Genomic DNA, 14,993 nt, shown 5'->3' with positions numbered 1-14,993 from the left:
TCAAGCTCTTACCAAGATGAAGATCTACAGAACTGTGTTTTCTGTCAAGTTTTATTGTGTGACAGTGAAATACAGAAGAGTCCTGAAGAGCAAAAAGCTTGACTTAAAAGTTTTATTTTCTTTATTAGCTTTTCAAAACTAAAAGATATTATAAGAGGCTGTGAGGTTGTGCATTAGGTCAAGAGGCAACAATGAGACTGAGCAGTACTGAATCCAGCAATTACTGCCATAAGCACCATAACCAAACCAGTGCTGTTCTTGTATGCAAAAATAGTTGAGGTGGCAAGACAAGAGGAATTTTTTCAGGATGTATTGATTTTGATAGAATCATAGAATGGTTTGGGTTGGATGCGACATCAAAGACCATCTAGTTCCAACCCCCCTGCCATGGGCAGGGACACCCTCCACTAGACCAGGTTGCCCAAAGCCCCATCCAACCTGGCCTTGAACACTTCCAGGGATGGGGCATCCACAGCTTCTCTGGGCAACCTGTGCCAGTGCCTCACCACCCTCACAGTACAGAATTTCTTCCTAACATCTAATCTAAACCTACCTTCCTTCAGCTTAAACCCATTACCCCTTGTCCTATCACTCCATGCCCTTGTAAACAGTCCCTCTCCATCTTTCCTGTAGGCCCCTTCAGGTACTGGAAGGCTGCTATAAGATCTCCCCAGAGCCTTCTCTTCTCCAGGCTGAACAACCCCAACTCTCTCAGCCTGTCCTCATAGGAGAGGTGCTCCAGCCCTCTGATCAGCTTCGTGGCCCTCCTCTGGACTCGCTCCAACAGCTCCATGTCTGTCTTGTACTGGGGCCCCCAGAGCTGGACGGAGTACTCCAGGTGGGGTCTCACAAGAGCGGAGTAGAGGGGCAGAATCACCTCCCTCGACCTGCTGGTCACACCTCTTTTGATATAGCCCAGGACACAGTTGGTTTTTTGGCCTGCAAGTGTGCATTGCCAGCTTACGTTGAGCTTTTTATCAACCAACACTCCCAAGTTCTGCTGCTGCTCTCAATCCATTCTCCACTCAGCTTGTAGTCGTGCTTGGGAACTACTTGAGTTTGGCAGAAGTTACCTAAAGCTACCAATAATTCACAAAGAAAATTTGTCCTTGCCATTTCAGAGACTCAGTGCTGTTTAATTTGAATAATCTTTGTAGATTTTGCAGTGGAAAGTACTTTTCTCAATACGTTCTGGAGGCAGAAAAGAGTGATAAGATAAACGTGCAAGATGCTGAACACCATCCCTTGGCCTTGTCTACACAGGGCCTTCAAGGAAGGAAAATATTGAAGCTGTTGTGTCTGTCTTCCTAAGAGATCACAGTCTTCTCAGCCTCCGCTGAGCGAAGCTTTGTTTCTCTCCCCTACCTCTCACTAATAGCCAAGAAAGCTGATGAGGTAAACAGTCCTTTTTCAGAGTGTGCCTCCCTGTGAGACTCTCTGTGTGCTTGCTTATTTGTTTAGATCTGCTTTGACTAATGGATGATGTGTAAAGTTGCTTGAATGATTGTTGACATTAGCTTTAGACTCTTTCATACCTACTAGACTTCACAGGTATGAGACAAGTTACAGAAGCTCCTTTGGTTTTCTTTATTAATGATTCTGTTGTCTTGCAGTTGTTATTTACGTGTTTATCCTGTGGTAGTTCTTTTCTGTATGCAGTCAGAGCTTTATCAATTGATTTGAAGACAAGCTAAGACTTTGAGGAAGCTTTTGAGGTTTGGAGGAGTGTTGGTTGGTTGCTTGATTGAACAACAGTGAGCTGTCATAATCTAGATTTTCAGCAGAATGGCATCTGATAATCTGTCACGTAAGACGTAGCGGTTAGCTGGAAGTTACGTAGCTGTTTGAAGATCTGTTCATTCCTTGCAAATCTACAGCTGTCGTCTGTCACCAGAATCTTTAGTTGTACACGTCTGCACAGTGGTATTGTAGTTCAGTCTCCATGTTTACAGGTATTACTGCTTGGATTCAGCTTCCCAAATTATTCCTGTTGTGTATATCCATGGTGCAGAGATCATATTTTCAAATTATGGGAAAGCCAGACTGTTTCCCAATCTCTTGCCCCATCACCTTCCAAAAAAAGCTTGCTTTATTTGGGGAAATCCCTGACTTTTAGTTAATCAAAGTCTCTCTCAGAGGTTTTTACCCTCTTTTCAGAAATTCAAGTGCTGTTTTCTCATGGCCTTGCAGGAGATTTTCTGACTCCTCTTAATAATAGCTTGGTGCTTTAGAGTAGGGGTATTGTATTTGTGATTCCTGTTTTGGAAAAAAAGCCAAGTTGTGTATCATATGGCTCTGCACCTCTAAAGGCAATAATGATTCTTGCTTACTTGATCCCTTGAAGCCTGAAGATTGCATCTCTCTTGATCAAGGGGAGTCTTCTTCATACCTCATAGCTTTCTAGATACTTTTTAAAAAAATACTCTGCTAATTTCGGTTGTGCGTGCACGTCTTGGACAGTGGAGGTGATAAATGAAAAGGTTTGAAGTCAAGTTAGTAATCAGGCGGAGAAATTGGCATGAAGGGACAAAGGAAGTTAACCACGTTATTTGTGTAAGTGTCGTACACAGCAAACAGTTGAGGACCTGACTTGTGTTCTGCACTGGTGCCTCCAAAGTATTTTGGCTTCTTTTTTTTTTTTCTCTTTTTGATGCACAGGCAAACAAGAATACACATTGGCTTTTTCTGTAGTAATAAACTAAATGCTGCCAGTGAATATTTATTCCAGTGTCAGAGAACTCTTCTGGACATGTTTAAATGTTGTGTATAGACTGTAGCTGTGAAGAGCTAGAAGAGTTTCTGTCTTTGTGCTAAATACCATGATCAGGAACATTCAAGGTGACACCCCTTCCTGAAGAAAGTTACATGTTGATCATTTGTACCCTATTGGCTTTAAAATGCTACTGCTTTGATGTCTGTGTGTGGGAATAAACTGTGAGATGACACAATAGCCCTTCCACTTTCAGAGAAGCTGTAGATACAGGATATTTGTAAGGTGTCCCTAGCTGCAGAGCCAGAGCTGTTGTGAACATCCAGTATCTTAAAGTGAAGTTGGCATGATGCTTCTCTGAGGCGGTATTTGTTCTACTTTACGAAAAATCAAAATCCATCAGTTATTTTTCAGCATGTTTTTATAGCCGATTTTACAATGTAATAGTCATTATAGCCATTTTAAATCTCATGGCCCTTCATGTGCCTTGGGTTGCTTCTTGATGTGAAGTTGCAAAGAAGTTATGTGAACGTAATGTTTGTAAAATGCTTTGAAGATGAAAAGCTCTACAGTAGGCTTTTATTATTACCAGAGGCAAAGTGAGCAGGAGTGGCTTAATGTTGGACTGTTCATTTCCCAAGAGATGACTTTGTTTTGAAGAGTGCACATTATCAATTGGGTTGAAGACAAAATTATCTTATTTCAAGTCTGAATATAAATAAATTGACAGACTTTCTACCTTGAGATTATTTGCATGAGATGTTTGGAAAGAGCAGAGACAGTTACGGTCCTATCTTGGCTCTCTTTCTAGCTTACATTTAAAGGAACGTTTATTTAATGTATTTGGCTTCTACTGTCCAAAGGTATTTTGAATCCAATCCTTTCAGATATCCTTATCAATATAGTAGTATTTTATATATATCTATGTAAAAAATAATTGATATATATGTGATATATATATTTGAGATATAAATGCTGCTTTTCTACAAATAAAATCAGTTTCAGTATGTAATTAAAAAGGTCTGCATTCAGAAATGGTGACGTTTTATTAGAATTTGATCCACAGACAGTTTTTCACATGCTCAACCTACCACATATAAAAGAACTGGCTAGTTTTTTAATAGTGCTTTAAATATTTCTTGAATAATTTTTATTTCCAGCCTGTATCTACATCATAAATTGATCGGTGGTTGTACCGGGAGGGGGGCGAAGTGAGCTGTTTGGCAATTCTCAAGCTACGACTGTTTCCTTGTGAGTTAGAGCAGAAGGGGGGGAGCTGCATCGTTCAAATGGAAATTCAACTTGAGCTGGCTAAGCGAGGGACTGCTTCAGGGACACTGATGTCCTCACGTGGTTCATCATGTTCCTTGCCCTTGCAGCAGGTCATCACTTCCTCTCAGCAGCCTTGTTTTGACAGAGCTGTTTTGTGGTGTCAGCACAGGACGCCTTTGGGGAGCCGGCGTTGCTGCAGCAGGGGATTTCTGAAGCGGCTATTGTTGGCGGAGGGGCTGCTGGGCCGCAGCCAGGCGCGGGGTACTGCATCCCTGCGGCCTTGAGCGGGCTGCCTTGCTCGGTGCAGCTGCAAAAGCTTTGGGCTCCTGCCTGGCACTTGCAGAAATCGTTGTGGAATTTGCTGATTCTGCCAGACGCGAGCTAAACACTTGTTCCCAAGTGGTGCGTCCCATCAGTACAGCTGTTGGTTATGAAAAAAAAAGGAAGGGCTTTCATCCGTAATAATAGAGCTTTGTTGAAGTATTGCAAGCTCAAAATTTTCTGAGTAATACTATCATACAGTATGGTTGCTGCAGTATGGTAGCTTGCTTAGCCTATAGGGAGCTTTTTTCCCCCCATGCGTCAGTTAAAATGTTCATTTATTATCATCATTTATGTCAGAGGAGGGGAGGGAGGGAGGCTAAATTTTCCCTCCGTACTGTCAGTAAGGATTAACCATATTGTTGGGCAGTGCTTTCAAAATATTCTGACCTATTTGTACAACAAAACTGATCAGAACAAAATAAACAGTTCTGGTCAGCAGCTGAATGCTGTATTGTGGCAGCTATATTTGGCAGTGTATTTTCTCATCATTTTTCCAATGTAGACAAAACCTGAATGCTACAGAAATCTTCAGCATTACAAGCAGATAATAGCCTTACTGAATAGCTTGATTCTTCTGTTGCCTGTTGGGGAAACGGGACAGTTTGGCCATAATTCAGTTGGAACAAATGCTTGTGAAGCAACTGACAAAAAAAGTATATGAGTAGATTTATCATTTTGCCACGCGGGGTAATAAATAATTGCATCATTTCCAGCAAACCGCAGTACATACCTGTCAGATGGTGGATCTCTCTCTGAAGTGTAATCTCTGCAAAGAAGCATTAAATAGGGAATTGTGACAGACTGTAAGAATTGTTGGTTTCCTGCTTAGGTTTTATTTTTTTATTTTGTTACAAATATAGTGGATACTTGCAATTATCTCCTCATTTTTGTGTGATATCGCCTGAGGAATGGATCGAGAGATATGTTTAATTTTAACTATTTGGACAACCATTCCATATTTCCTGTGTCACAGACTTTTGGTAGTTTGGAGGATAAAATTGCCTGACACTCAAGATAGGAAGTATCTCTTTCTAGCTTGCATCTGGAACTCAGATTCTGAGAATACTAAAATGAAGCATTTTTGAACTTTATGTCTTTTTTTTTTTTTCCCCAATTCCATTTAGTGATAGTCCCAATGCTGTCCATGAGGTGGAAAAGTGGTTACCACGACTGCACTCGGTTGTCATAGGACCTGGCTTAGGTAGAGATGAAGTTCTACTTGAGAATGCTAAGGTAATGTGTATACTGATATTTTATTCTGTGTCTTTATGTTGAATTTTATTAACCAATTTCATATCTTTTACATGATTACGCAAATGTTTTTGATAGGGTTACTAAATAACAAATTTAATAAAACATTGTTGACTGACAATTACAGCTGTTAGTCATGGTCTTCATTATTAAACTGTAAGCATCGCTCTGAATTTTAGGTACCCATAGGGTTGTTTTGATTGTGAAAGTCTCTAATTAAAGAATAGATGTTGGCATCTCTAGATAAAGAATTCTGTGTTTCATTAGGTGCAAAGCACCTGTACTGTAAGAACATAAATATGAATTTGAGTTCCTAATTTTCAGAACCATATTTGACAGCTTGTATCAGGAGAGATACCAAAGAACAGTGACTGTGTCCCCTTGCAATAAGAAATAATACTCTTAATTATAAAATGTTGCAGGTTTCTACTCTGGATAAAGAGGTAATCCTATTTTCTGTCAAGCCTTAGTGGAGAGCTGAAAACAAGAGCTTAGATAGTTCTGTACTCTAAATAATATGCATTTATACAGTCTTCCAGATGACGTCTTGTATTACTGTCAACACGTCTTTGTATGTTCAAGGTATATCTTTCAGTCTAATGTCAATTTAATTTCGTGCAATTTTAATTTTTTTTTCCTGAGAAGTATTAGTGAATTAATCAATGGTACTAACAAGTAGAATTAATATAATTTACAGAAATGTTGACAGTTACACAGTGAAATTGCAAAACAGGAGAGGCAAGAGACTGGAGACTGCCCTATCCAAGTAGTTTAGAATACCTTGAGAGCTGTGGAGAGAGGTTTTGCTAGGCTTTTGTTAGAGAAAGTTGCTATTGGAGCTGCTCTTTAATTCTCCTTCTGGTTTCAAAAATGTTTTATGATACAGAGGTGCAAAACTAATAAAGAACGTGAATTCAGAATGAAAGAAAAAAGACATTTATTACAGCTGATCAAGAAATCAAATTCTATTCTGAATGAAAAAAAATCAGCAGAGATTTTATTCTTTTTTTTAAGACTTTTTTTAGAATTCTTTTTACAGAAAAAAAATTGGGCAATTTTTTTTCTTTTTTTAAATCTAAGGGGGTTTATCTTTTAAAGGAAAACTATTTAAGCTTCTTTTATATCAGAATTCCATTTGGGTTTTATAAATATCTGACAATGTGCTTATCTGTATTACAGAAGTATCTGGAAGATTCCTTGATTGTTTTTGTTTCGTTTTTTTCATGATTGCTAAAAATAATTTTGCTTTCCTAGTGAATTACAAGCATATTTTTACTTCAACCTAGCCATCCTGGGTGAGCTTGCATAAAGTTAGAGAAACAAACCTGGCCAATGAAGACAAGGCATTCAGAAGTTACTTAAGGCTAAAATCTCAGGCCACGTTGATATGAGCTGTGGGTCTGACCTTATTAATTTCAAGTCATATTAAAGCTCAAGTTCTTTGTCTTCACTGTAATTATGTAACTGTTCATTAGTTACCCAGTGTTGTGTTTTTTGTTTTTTTTTTAGTCCAACTACCATAATCTTCTAAATTCTTTGTTCAGCCAAAAGCTTTAATAAGTGCCTGTAATTGGGCACAAGTGAACAACCCTGATTGCCTGCTTGAGGGAGACTGGTGTTTCTCTGTGCTGAGGAAAGCCTGAGTCTCCCTCTTGCTTCAACAGTGAATTTTAAGCTTTGTGTCACTCTTCACCTTCAAGGAAAAAAAAAGCAAGTGATGATAGCGTTGCTATTTTAAACTTTTATAGGAGGCTGGCTGGGTATATAATTTTCTGTTTTCCCTTTAAGCTAACCTCAGCATGCTGTCATATGAATAGAGGGCTGAGATGTTAGATTAGTGTCTGCTTTCTGGTCAGGGTTTTGTATCAGAGTGGCAGTGAGGATGGGAGAAAGCTTCCCCTCTTTCTCCTCCTGCTCCATTAAAGTGCTGAGGCGTCGCGGTCTGTCACCTCGGTGATGCTGTTCTGATGTCGGTTCTTGTGAGTATTGTGCCAGCACATTGCCAACGATTGTGTGTGTCCAAATAGTCATGTGTCAGGGCTGCTTCTCTCTTCTGAGCATTGAGAAATTAAGATACTAATGCAGTAACCTGCAATTTCTGGTGTACAGCCCATGGATGCTGTTTTATTGTGGAATAGCCTGAGTACTTGTTGACCAGGTGGTGCATCTTGTCTCTCCAGACCAGAGAATACTTTGCTTCCTCAGCTTCTTTACATTATCACCTGCCTCCCGCGTGCTTAATACCTGCAGTGTATGTACTGTGGCATTTCAGGTCCTTTTAACAGTGTGATGGAAAAGGGATAATGATCACTTTGTGATCAGTTTCCTTTGATTTTTTTTGTTGTTGTTTTTTGTTTCTTGAGAGTGTAGCAATACTCTTTCAATACATACTTACTGGCTTACTGTGATTGTCTGGTTTTTGTTGTAATTCCATTTACAAGTCCTGTTACAAGAAGCCACTCTACAAATTATATCTCTCTCCTATGCCACTTGTGTGAGTCTGCACCAAAACCTTCACATGCTGTTTCTCAGTTGCCTGGGTGAGGGCTGATGCTCTTGCAGAGCTTTCTAGCCATGGGTTTGCAGGACCAGGAGCTGCAGCTTCAGAAGAATCTCCTAAAGAAAGCATTTGTTGTGTCTTAATAGCTGTGCAGCTGGATCCTATGCAGATGTGGCAATCCTAGTCTTGGCCTAGTTAGACCCTCCAATGCCAGGGCAAATAAGCAGTCCAAGCTATTTCTCTTCAAGAGAAAAGGACGAAAACCACGTTTCTGCACCACTTCTCAGTTCTGGAGTGTGCAGATGGAAGCATCTCTGCTCCCCATTCTACTTCAAACTTCTGAAATACTGTTACCACATCTGGTGTGGAACTTGGCCACCACAGCCAGCTTCCTCGTAGGCAACATTAGGCCATCTTTTTTTTCCCTTTCAGTGTCCGTGATTGAATCTGGCCAGAGATGACAGCACCATTACCTCCCTGGGTTCACCTCAGCTGGTATTCTGCCGGTGGTGGTTCAGACTCGGTAGAGAAAGAATTTAGCTGCCATGTGGAAGCAAGGCCAAGGTCCCTACAACTGTCCTCTGTCAGCAGCATATTTCCAAAGCTATTGGATGTTCTTTTTTCACACAGCAGCAATGTTATGTCCCTATCATATCTACCCAGCACAGTGTTCTTCATTTAGCTCTTCCAGGGATGTTGGCACTTCAGGTCTTACTCTGATTTGATTTTTCTTGTAGCCTCAGGCTGGGAAGTAGGGGAATCACTGCCTTGTACCATCAAGAGTTGTTCCTCAGGTTTGTGAGAGAAAAAAGTTGCTCTCCTGCAGGATGATGAGTGCAGATCCCAAGAAGACTTTGGAAAGAATATTCTATTCCTTGCATAGCCCTCTGGGAGAGGAGATGATGCCACCCAATGCTCCAGGGTGTTTTGCATTCTGCTGCTGCCCAGCAGTTAAGCAGTTATGGGCTTACCTGTGTCCTGTATCAGTTTCCAGCATCTTGTCATCTCCTTTCTCCTCCTACTCCTTCTGGCATGAATCTGATATTCCTGTTGAATTTTCTGCTTCTGAGTTTGGTGTATCTTTATTGGGTACATTACCGGCTTTGTGATCAAATGGACTGATACAGAATTGTTGGTGCAATAGTAGTTACTGTTGGGATCAGGTAAAGAAAAGCAGTCATCCTTATCAAGAGCCCTATCCTTAACTGAAAAAAGACCTTTGAATTGTCAGTGGGTTCCTTAACTCTCTCCCAGAAGTGGCAGCACTGAATCCTGGACTCTGGCACTCCAGTCTTGCCATGTTAAGTTAGATTGGTTAGCAGCTAAGTTAGATTGGTGTTTTCAGCAGAGCATGCTTGCTTCCCTCCTGTAAGAGAGGTAATGATTAATAGCAAGAACGTAACTCAGATTACATGGTAAAATCGACTGGGTTCTCAAACTGCATACTTGTTCCTCTTGCTCAATTCTCAGTCTTTATTTTAGCTCCAAGAAAATGTCCTGAATACCAGCCTGGGTTCTTCTTCTAGGGTTTTTGTTTGTTTGTTTGTTGTTGTTTTTTCAGCTGAGGCCCTGCCTAGCCACCATTTCTGCCCATTGTTGTTGCTGTTTCTCTCCCCCCCAGCCCCCTCACTCTGCAACGCTACCCTCAGCCCATCATTTGCCCTTAAAGAACTCTGCTCTCTATTGGGATATAAATTTCAGAAATTTCATTTTCCACCCCTAGTGACATAATCTTAAGATTGTGTGGAAATGTCTTGGCTGTAGTTAACGTCTAGCAAAGGGTGGGAGAGGTTTGGGCCATTGTCGTGGGTCGTCTCCATCTCCATCGAGTGTGCCCAGAGAGAGCCCATTAGAAGTTTTCTCTTTCAGATGGATTCTCAGCTCCACTTCAATTGAGGTATCAGCCTTTCTGTGTTTGTTTTTGCTTAGTTGGAATAATTTCCCCTGCTTCGATCCTCATGTCTTCAGGATTTAGACAGCACTTCACAGCCTTAATAAATTGTGAGAATGGGACCAAGTGCTTCAGTACACTATCTGCATTAGTTTTTGGAATGTGAAGAAGACTACAGAATACAGAGCCACCTTTATTGTCATAGCAATCCATTAAAGCTAAATCTGCCTCTATGGGCTTTGAGAAGCATTTTCCTCTTGCTACCTGAGCAGCCCCCTGTGTTCTGCTTGTACTGAGTATAAGACACCTGAGAAGCATCCCAGGCTAGTGCTGCAGTTGATAGGTTAGTAGTATTGTCTGTGATGCCTACCACTGTGTATGAACACGAACAACTGTTTGGAATCACTGCTCGTGTCAACTCAAGTTAGCAGAAAAATTATTTACCAGAATCTTCATTCTTCAGTGTGTGTCACATGTTCATTTGCTTCCTGCCCTGTTTATCTCCTCTGGAGATTCCTGCTGTGGGGATTCAGCAGTTCATAGGGAACTGAAGTAGCAACAAGGACACGCAACTTTGTTCTCAGCCTTCAGTTAGGAGGAGGTGAGGTGGATGAGATCTTGTGCCTGTGATACTGCAGCGGCAAAAACCAGAGGGCACGTACGTGTACTCGCTCTGAGAATGTTTGTGTAAACTATTTCTCTCAGCCCTCACCCAACCTCCAAGACTGATGCATATACCACAAGTAGTATCCAGTGAAAAACGACTCTCTTAGTAGCCAAGCCTCATTGCTTTCCAACAGCCTGATGAGAGTCAGGATTTGTGGACATCCTCACCTAAGATGAGGCGGTTGCTGGGGTGGGGAGCAGTTCTTTCTCTGTGATGGTGGTACTGATGTGGATACAGCTTGGGAACGCCAGGTCTAGGCAGAGAGATCCTCTTGGTTACATTAAGAACTATTGTTGGTTGTGCTAAGAACTATTAGTATTCTGTGGTTTCCTCACAAATGTCTTGAGCAGAAAAACAGTGTTTGAAAATATGCTAACAGGACCTTAAATACAGGTTTATGCAGCTTGCAAGCAGAATTTATTTTCCAATATATGTAATGGATCTTAATGAAAGTCATTCACAGTGAAGTGGGATGTTCATTTGCTTTCTGTGTGCAGGCTTATATTGTTGTTTAACTTGATTTTGATACTTAAAAGCATTTGTAAGCAAAACACTGGAATTGGATACCTTTTCAACTCTATCTGAGCATCATTCAGCTAGAAACCCTAAAAAGAAGTTGGCAGTGATAAATTCCAGAGTTCATTTTGTTTGTTTCATTTTAAGACAAAATGCCAACAGCGGACCATGAATGTCTTAAGCCAAATCTGATATTAACATAATCAACCATAAATTGGAAACCTTGTGGAGTTTGCTTTATGAGTGCAAATGTTTGGTGAATGAGACAGCCTGAGAAAGTTTTGTGCCTTTATTTATTCTGATTTAGATTTTTTTACTTTGGATTGAAGTAAACAGGATTATTGCTTAAACTGGATTTGGATGTGTTTAGGGATGGAAGTGTGTAAATGTAGCTTCTCAAGTGATGTCTGGTTAATTTGGGGGGGATACCTAAAAAGGAGTGCTTTTTCTTTTGCATAACTGGGACAGTATTTCAGAGGCCTTTTCTTTGTTTTCTTGTATACCTTATGTTCAGGCATTACTTCTGATTATATCACTTCTAAGAATTTAGCATATGATTGAGACAGATATTAAGAAACTGTTAGCTGCAGTTTTCCTCCAACTTTGACAGCAAGTGATCTACTTTGAATTCAAAGAGGGAATCTACAAGTGGATCATTCTCCTCTCTTTTTTGGTTTTTGTTGTGTTTTTTTTAATTTTTTTAATATGGAATAGAACAGTTTTGATTAGCTGCCATCTACAGCATCTTCAGCTTTGTTAGTTGTAACAACAGCTTTTAACATTTCCCAGAGCACTTAATGAGCTTGATGATGTGGTGAGGTACTCTTTAGAGCCCTTATCAACCTCTGCCTGGCTTAAATGAAGTGTTTTCCTATGCACCTGAAAATGTTGGTTGTGGTTTTTTTTTTTTTTAAATAGAGCCTACCATGTGGTACTACAGTTAAAAGACAAAAGACCCAGTTGAATTGAATAGAACATAAACGATGAGATAAAGCAGCTATTTGTTTCAGAGAAAGGATATTCGTCTCTGTTATGTGACTCTGTATTCAAGTAGTACCAGTGGTGGTTAGTAGTTAATCATTTCTTCTGTGAGGTTTGAGAGCTTAGTGCAGTGATTAATGAGCTAGCGATAGTTATGCATACAGGAATATATAAAGTAAAACTGAGGCAATTAGGCTAGTTAAATGTGATTTATATAAAGCTTGTGCACAAAGTGAGATTTTGATTGACATTGCTGAGTTTCGAGAGGAGGATGAGTTCTTGGATCAATTCGTGGGAACTAATGAAAGCAAATTTCAGTGTTAACTGCATGTTTCCACCAGTGGGTAAATAAAAAAACAAAACCAGTTACTAAAAATATGGCTCTGATGTGAAGAATCTCAAAGAGTGGAACTCCATTTTTAACATTTTTCAAAACCTCCTGTATCAAATATATTTTATTTAGGGAAGCTTCTCCCCCCACCAGCCCTGACTGTAGCCTTGAGCACAGCCTGAGCTTGGGATATTTGCCCACCTCTAGCTGTGCAAGATTACAAACTTCTGCTTGCCAAGCCCATTTTCCAAGCATCTCTGCCACAGAGCTGCATCCTGACCTCTGTGCAGCTGAGTCCCTGCTAACTCTGCATTTATCCAGGCTTGAAGCAAGGAACGCAGAAATGCTTCCTAGGGTTTTCAGTGCCTGTTTGTAGGAATTGGTTTGCAGCGTGTTGGGATTGAACTTGTTTGTTCCTCCCAGGCACCTTGGGGATGGGGGTGTGCAGAAATGCTTTCAGCTGCGGCATTTACAAGGTAATTTGTGGCTATTTCTTCCCTTTTATATCTCTGTTCCAGACAAAACCATGGATTCAGGATTGTTGGATGGGAGCAGCATCCATGCAAAAAATACAAGCAGTTAAGGTGGCATTTCAACAGCAGTTTCTGATCCTAGCTTTCAGTAAAAAGTACTTTTTCTTAATAAAAGGGGCTGCCACTCCTTTTTGATTATTTAAGGTTGCATGAGACCTAACCAGTGCCAGGTTATCCACATTTGCATGTCTCTACCAAACCAGAAGCAAGTCACTCTTGCTGCCTTGAGTCTGGCGGCTCCAGCTTAGTCAGCCAGGAGCCTGTGTCAGTCTAGTATTGTCAAATCAGTAGCACAGGCTAGAGCAGTGGAGCTAAACTGCGCCGTCAGTCACCTTAATATAGCCAGCATTCCAGAAGGTAGTATTTGAGCTTTTACAGAGTGGGCCTTCTAACCTCTCCCAGCTACAGGCAGGCCTCTGGTTACCCTGCTGGAGAAGTACAGTATAGGATAGCATTGACTTACTCTGCAGGTGACCGGAGTTTTAGATGTGTGAACGTGGGCATGGTGTGTCCCTGGCAAGGCACATACTGCCCAAATGCCAAGGAGGTCTGGCAGTTACCTGTTTGGACAAGCGAGAATATTAGTCTTTCTTAGAAATCCAGTTATTAACAAGCTTTATGGGTGCAAACACTTGTTTAAAGCACTTCACCTGCTCAGCAGCTCACCTAAGATTTTTTTTTTTTTTTAAAACTTTACTTTGGAACACTTAGTAGAAGATGTAATTACATACTTGGCATTTGCATGTTGCAATAGAGTGCGCTTTTGGTGCTGTCCATTATTACAGAATGCTGAAGCTTGAACTTCTTTTTGAGCACTTGGGTAAGGAATTTTGCCATGAGTAGGCCAAGACATGACAAAGAGACCTAGGAGATGCAGTGTTGGTCACTGGTGTCGGTAAAGGAAACTTTGCCCGCAGTATCTTTCCATTGCAAGGTAGAAGGATGACAATGTGATGCATCCATAGTGAAAATTAATTACTGTTGTGGGATAGATGTTGCTTTATATACGCCGCTAATGCGGTTTTCTATTTATTTCATTAAAATTCAATCTTTTATTAAAACCACTAGCTCTAATTTCCTGATTCTTCCCTTTGCAAACACCGGATGCCAAAGTTATTTTGTAGCTAAACCAGTTCATCAGGAAAAACACAAATAGTGATACAACTAATAATATGTTAAAAGCCATTGCAGTCATTCTGCTGCCAATCCACACTAATTAAAAAAGCTGAAAAGTATATCTAAGTCAGGTGTGGGCAAAACTGTACATAATTGTCTTTTCCGAGGAGCCGTGGAGAACCAGGTTGTATGCTATTGTACAGGCAGAGTAAATAGGCTGTGTGTGTTATTGCTGGCTTGTGGACCTGGGTGGAGAAGTCCAGACTGACTGCAGAGTTTTGCTCGAGGCTGTGGGTGCTCGCTATGAGTATACCGCCTGCTGTCTGCCTCTGGTGCCTCAGGGTAGCTGCTCTATGAAGACTTCCATGACTGATTAGATACCCTTTGATTGTACTTAGGAGCTCCATAGCAATTTATTTCTCCCTGACATGTTCCCCCCATTCCCCTCCTAGATGTTTTTTTGCAGCCAGTGTCTCGCACTGGCTCATCTCGGGCCATTCCCTTTTTCCATAATTGTGGAAGTGTGCAAGAGTCCTGGATGTCCCTGTTAGTGCGATGCAGGTGAATCTTGTGTTTCGTAGCACAGCTGCAGGCCATCAAATGGATAAATTGTGTCATGCTTTTCTGCATTACTGTGCCCTCTTTCAGCAGTAGCCTGTCCATTCATTCCTTTGAGCTTCTTCCTCCTGCAGTCCTTTCCAGTCTGAATGATTTTGATTTTGTATGTGTGTTGTTCTGGTTTCAGTGTGTTTTGGGTTTTGTGTTTTCATAGAATCACAGAATGGTTTGGGTTGGAAGGAACCTCAAAGATCATCTAGTTCCAACCCCCCTGCTGTGGGCAGGGACACCCTCCACTAGACCAGGTTGCCCAAAGACCCATCCAACCCGGTCTTATACATTT

General features: G+C 40.9%; 1 protein-coding gene across 8 annotated transcripts in view; it reads left to right on the top strand.

The window, feature by feature from the left end:
- Positions 1 to 14,993, top strand: part of NAXD (NAD(P)HX dehydratase) — a 54,382-nt gene that overhangs the window by 18,751 nt on the left and 20,638 nt on the right. For all 8 annotated transcript variants that reach the window (XR_012833002.1, XM_075740067.1, XM_075740088.1 and 5 more), the window contains one exon: positions 5,431 to 5,539. Coding sequence is in view for 7 of the 8 variants with exons in the window: in XM_075740067.1 (XP_075596182.1) it covers positions 5,431 to 5,539 (109 nt within the window). In the remaining variant the exon portion in view is untranslated. The remainder of the gene's footprint in view (positions 1 to 5,430; positions 5,540 to 14,993) is intronic.

This window comes from Balearica regulorum, chromosome 1 (assembly GCF_011004875.1).
Source record: "Balearica regulorum gibbericeps isolate bBalReg1 chromosome 1, bBalReg1.pri, whole genome shotgun sequence".
Taxonomy (NCBI): Eukaryota; Metazoa; Chordata; class Aves; order Gruiformes; family Gruidae; genus Balearica; species Balearica regulorum.
Note: the sequence above shows the minus strand (reverse complement) of the source record. Positions and strands in the feature narration are given on the sequence as shown.